Below are 6045 nucleotides of genomic sequence, written 5' to 3'. Positions count from 1 at the left end.
CCAAAAAATCCAACACTAATAAAATTCAAACCTTCCAATGTTCCAAAATAATGTCCTTCGAAAAATCACAAATTCTCCTCCTTATATCTCAAACCTAACTTTACACACCGATCTAAAGATTGGGAAATTTTTTACAAACGATTCCACTCAAAACTCCCTTCTCATACCAACCCCCTCATTTCAAACCTTGCCACTTTCACAATCCCCTCCCCCCCCCCCCCCCCAGGAGGCTCAGAAGAAAATGGTTTCGAGATCTTCTCAATGAGTAATCTACATTCTAAAATCTAAAGTATAACAATATACATTAAAAAAGAAATCATCAAGTAGGGTAGAGTTACCACTGGGTGACTCCTGTCATAAAATAATCATGTATTTATTTATTTCTATTACCTACCACATATTTTTATTGTTCCTAAAGGAACAGATTGTATATACCGTATAAATGATAAAAAAAAAAATTAATAATTTTTTAATTTTTTTATATAACATTTATATAAATATACATTTTTATATATATACGATTAATACCTATAGTGCATACATTTTTTAACTTCATACGCACCCTTTATTACCCGAAAATTGACGATTTCTCATTGAACGATTTTCTAATTTTGTAGTAATTCAAAATTCGATTTTAGTTTTTGGCCTAACTCTAAAAGAAATGAACGTAACTATATAAATGACATTTTCACTGGTTGTTTATATTTTCATTTTGACCTATTCTATACATGATAAAATTTTCAAAATATTTTGCTTTGTTTTGAACTGTTTAGGAACAATTTCTGTTTCCAATTTTATTAGTCATTTTTTCTATGAATGCCAATAAAACTTTATTTGTTGGGTAAAAAAGCTCGAAAATTTAATACAAGGCTCCTACTATATTATTACAATGACATATGAAAAATATTAAAAGTCCTTAGTCACAGTTTTTATTTATAAGAAATTATTTAAAGTTCAAATCTTGACAAAATACAGAAAAATCACGAAAATTAGCAAATTATTTTGAGTTGATAATTTATAAAAAATTTCGTTGTTAAATCTAAGATTTGAAAATGTAATACAAGATTCCTCATAAGTTTGCCTACCTTTATCAAAAAAAATGTCTACAAGCAAATCAAATTGCTTCCGGACATTGTCAGTTTTCAATTTTGTTAGTTTGTTTTTCTATAAATATCAATAAAATTGTATTTGTTGGTTAAAAAAGTGTGAACATTTAATGCAAGGCTCCTGATATATTGTTACAATAGCAGTTGAAAAATATTAAAAATACATACGCACAATTTTTTTTATAAGCATTTAAAGTTCGAATTTTAACGAAATTTATCAAATTTAAAAATTAATAATTATGTTGTAGTTAAAAATATATAAAACGTTCAACTTTTATAGCTAAAGATTGAACATTAAAAACAATGTTCCTCGTAAATAGTTAAATATATAAATTACTTTATTCACAATAATATCATCAAATATACTTAGTAATATCATAGGCTGACTGGCCGTTTTTCTTATGCAATGATATTATATCATTGGATTCAAATTTAACACTATCCATTACAGTGACCCACTCACCCACTTGTAACCTACTGTACAGCAGAGCAATTTCCACTTACCCACTTTTTTATTATTATTAATAAAATAAATAAATAGAGAATTTACAATCTGTAAAATTAATACAATAAGTACATTTGGCGATTGTAATAAGAAACATAAAAAAACTTGATGACTTGTTGGAAGGAGGCGACCAGCCATAGACGCAAATAGGGGGGCTTTAGGGGCTAAGCCCCCCCCAAAAAAAATGTCCATAGCCCTCCCAAACATTTCCTACATTTTGTTTTAAACTTATTCAATATTATTAAAGTAAGGCCCTATTAGCCCTATTAGCCCCCCCAAATCTCAAACGCTATTTGCGCTTATGTGACCAGCCAATACTAGGTATAAAGTAGGTAATTAGTAAATAGGCAAATCGCAAATAGCTATACATTTTAATGAAAGATATCGCTATGTAGTTATTATATAGGTGAACGTTTTGTAAACAGGAATGTAGATAAATTATTTAATCTTGATAGTTGATAATATAACAATTATTATTTTTAGCAACGAATTATTGTAATATTACAGACGTGATACGATTATTCAAATATCGGAATATACGATAATATCATGTATATTGTATCATCTAGGTACCAAGGTAACTTCTGTCCTTCCGTATCATAGGTTATAAATATGGGTTGAGTAAATATTGTATTCATATACTCAATGGTTAAATTTATATCCTATAGGTAGGTACATAATAAATTGCCATAAATAAAAGTAGTCATAATATAGGCGTATAATTATTGTTGTCCGTTTATGACATATTCATATACGTATAGATAATATAGTACATAACCATAGATATCCTACTGAATGTAGTAAGTAACTATGTAAGTACTAAATAAATAAAATTAAAAATTAAAGTAATACATATTACATAATATTGAGTATTGACATATTATCACGTGTATACGTTTTAATTGTTTGATATTTTGATTGTCGACCACTTGTCGACTCGAACTCGTTAAGTGGTTGCCAATTTTATTTTTCTAGTAGAGTAGAGATACACAGCTACTTGATATAAAAATGCGAATAATATAAAATGCATCGACTCTATTCTCTAGATTCGTACGTCCCCTCCGGCGTTATTTTATCGTAACTACACTCGCACGTATTGCGCGGGCTATGACGCATATCATAAACATCAATACTACTAAAACTACTACTACTACTACTACTACTACTACTACTACTACTACTACACCTACTACTACTACTACTACTACTACTACTACTACTACTACACTAATAGTTACCATTATTACTAGGTACTACAACAATACTCGTTGCCGTACCGCTCTAACACGTCGCTCTAACCCCACTTATCCTAACACCGTTCTGAACAGCTGCCACCCAAAAATCGTTTCCCCACTACAGAGTGCCGGCGATGAGTCATCAGGAAAACATCTCGTCCGCACAATACTATTATCGCGTTTTTTTTTTTGGTTCTTATTTTTTTTTTTCTAATTTTTTCACGAACTTCAAAATTTCTTGACTACCGACTTGTCCAAGTGCCCGGAACCTCAACAACGCAGCATCAAATATTCTCTGGGCACCTGAGTACGTCCGTAAGTCAACACTCAGTGCAATTTTTTTTTTCGATTTGTTGACAAAAGTCGTAACTTAGTTTAGATAGAGGTACGTACGTACCTACTTATCTTATTATTTTTACAAATGACTCAATTGTCTTATCCGTTCATGCGCAAGTGTTTGAACTTAATTTCTGATTAAATATTTGTGTCTTAATGAGTCTATATTATTATATCGTAGATTATTTTTATTAAATACTTACACGACATCATGGCACATGATATTATAATGGTATAGTACTATAGTAGAGTAACGCAATTTCTAAGCCTTAACTAGTTCTATATTTTTTGAATTGATTATATTATATAAACAAATTAAACATAATTTTATATAAACATTAAAATGTTATCGTGATAACACGATCGTCGGCTGTTATCAATTGAAAACTAACTTCAATAATCTGCCAGGTATGAGGTTGACGACAGACGTCTCATACTCTCATTCTTTCTATCATTAAGTTATACTATTGAAAAAAAAGTGGTTCAAAAAATTATTCTAATTAGATTTATTAAAATAAATTAAGTTAACTTTGTATTATACAAAATAATTTTATAAAGATTTTTCTTTTACAGTTGGTTGTATTATTTTAGATAAACTTACAAGGCCATCAACAATGTTTTCAAATCGACAACAACAAAATTCTTCAAATTTGTTACATCAAAATATCTCATCATCTGGTCCAATTGTTCTACCTCCTCCACCACCTGCTATTGCTATTCCTACCATGGTATCAAGCAATAGTTCAGCCGTTACATCGGTGGCTACCACCATCTTGGCCGTGAGTAATGTCCTAAAATATTCTATTGTACCTTTAGTTTAAAAGAGAAAAGCAATGATATAATGGTACATGGCCGTTGTCTATTTCTGATACAGTACATCAGTAATTGATAAATACTAAACGGGAAACCAAAAAGATTTTGATGTTAACTAGATCTTACTTACAATTTAATGTATATCGAGAAGTATATTAAAATAAACTGTAAATAGGTTTAGGTAGATTAATATTTAACTTTATCAATGACATTGTGGCTAGTAGTAATATACAGAGTTACCAATAAAATGTGACTGCTGAAGGACTTGTATTTGTTGTGAGCTGAACATTATTATACTATTAAAAAAGTTATTAAAAACAGTTAAATATGGTGACATTTTACATTTTATTCTACTATAATAGTATAATATAATCAAGGGCATACTTTTAACTTTTTAAAAGGTATAATAGGTACAACTAGGCAAGGGCCAAACAATTTACAGCAGGCCAATATAGATTATATTGAACTACCTATAGAATTAATACAAAGTTAGTACTTAAATTATTTATAGACACTATTGTTCATAAAAAAAATCCTGAAATCTGCAGTCACCTAAAACATTTAATTTAAACCAAACATTTTTATATATAATTTAAATAATGCATTAATAACAATATCACATCATGGCCATAGTTGCTGATACTATTAAGACCAAAAAAAAAAAAAAATGTATAATTATAAAATTATAAACAGGCCAAAATGCAATCTTGATAAATTGTAGGCATACAAAGTATACTCTGCAACACCTCAAAGCGGCGCCCCTGAATATAATATTTCATAAATTCAATATTTGAGTATGATTAACCATGTAAATTTAACCATTATAACATAATATTTTGTCACCTTTATTCGAAGTTACCTACTCTCCATATTTATGATAATGATTGATTTAACATTATTAAATATAAAAAGTTAAATAAATATTTATAAAGTAAAAATATAAAAATGAAAACACAAATTTTTGGAATGTCAGATGTGAAACAATTATTTTGCCAAATATTACACTTGAGAACATTCCAAACCCAACATATAGGTACTAAAATACCTGTCTTTCTGAAGAAACTTTTCAATAAATGCCATTTAATTATTCATATCGATAGGTTACATACTTACATATAGACAGGTTTGAGCAAAGTACAAATCACTTAATTTATTTTTATGGGTACCTGTATAGTTATAAATTTATCTATAAGCTGCTTGTTGTATGGATTAAAAAAACAATTATTTAAAATGTAAGTTATATTCGAGGTTATATTTAATACAAAATTCTTAATTAAACATTTAAAATCAATCATTAAAACAATACATTTTGAGTTTCTCTGCAGGACAAAATATTGTTTCACAAATTTAAAAATTGAATTTATTTAGCATTTTCATTTTTGTTTTCTCAACTCTTATTTGATTACATTTTTAAATATTAAATTTAATTAGTTCAGTAAGTACCTATAATTTATTTTATTAAATACATATTCATCTTTATTAAAAACTGTAGTATTCAACCCAATTAATTATGAAGAGAAAATTTAATCAATCTTTATTTTTTTGTTTCTTCTTAAGAGGATGCTACCCATGCATTTGTTATCTGAGTCTTACACGCGAACTACATACCAAATTTTTGTTCACTCGTTTCAATAGTGTGCTGTTAGTTATAATTAGAGCGCGGATTTTTATGCACTTAAAAGTATCGAAATATGCCATATAATATGCAGTAAAAATCATGAAAATATGCAAAAAATATGCAGTAAAAATCATGAAAATATGTAAAAATATGCAGTCAAAATCATAAAAATATGTAAAAAATATGCAAGAATTTTTTATTTATTTAAAATGTACAATAAAACTTATAATAATAATAACTTTAACGCTTAAAAAAAAAAAATTTAGGAAATTTTCTGAACAACTTAATTTATTTTAAAAATTGTATTTATTATTTAAATTAATAATCATATGCATTTCAAGTTTCGGCATATTCACTATTTATAGACAACGACAAACGATGTAACCTAGTGCCCAGTGGTATGTCGATAACCGACCGACACAGCAAAAGCGA

At 28.1% G+C, this 6045-nt stretch overlaps 1 protein-coding gene across 5 annotated transcripts in view; it reads left to right on the top strand.

Annotated features, from left to right (window-relative positions):
- Nucleotides 1–2892: 2892 nt before the first annotated feature.
- LOC100164827 (transcription factor kayak) overlaps nucleotides 2893–6045 on the top strand; it is a 20126-nt gene continuing 16973 nt past the window's right edge. Inside the window, exons 1-2 of one of the 5 annotated variants that reach the window (XM_016808498.2) lie at nucleotides 2893–3153; nucleotides 3756–3961. In XM_016808498.2, coding sequence (XP_016663987.1) covers nucleotides 3797–3961 — 165 coding nt within the window. In that variant the 5' untranslated portion in view covers nucleotides 2893–3153; nucleotides 3756–3796. Of the gene's footprint in view, nucleotides 3162–3268; nucleotides 3591–3755; nucleotides 3962–6045 lie in introns of those variants that run through there. The other 4 variants (XM_016808499.2, XM_016808496.2, XM_008189925.3 and 1 more) reach the window with 4 other exon arrangements.

Source organism: Acyrthosiphon pisum, chromosome X (genome assembly GCF_005508785.2).
Source record: "Acyrthosiphon pisum isolate AL4f chromosome X, pea_aphid_22Mar2018_4r6ur, whole genome shotgun sequence".
NCBI lineage: Eukaryota > Metazoa > Arthropoda > Insecta > Hemiptera > Aphididae > Acyrthosiphon > Acyrthosiphon pisum.
This window is presented reverse-complemented; position numbering and strand designations above follow the sequence as displayed.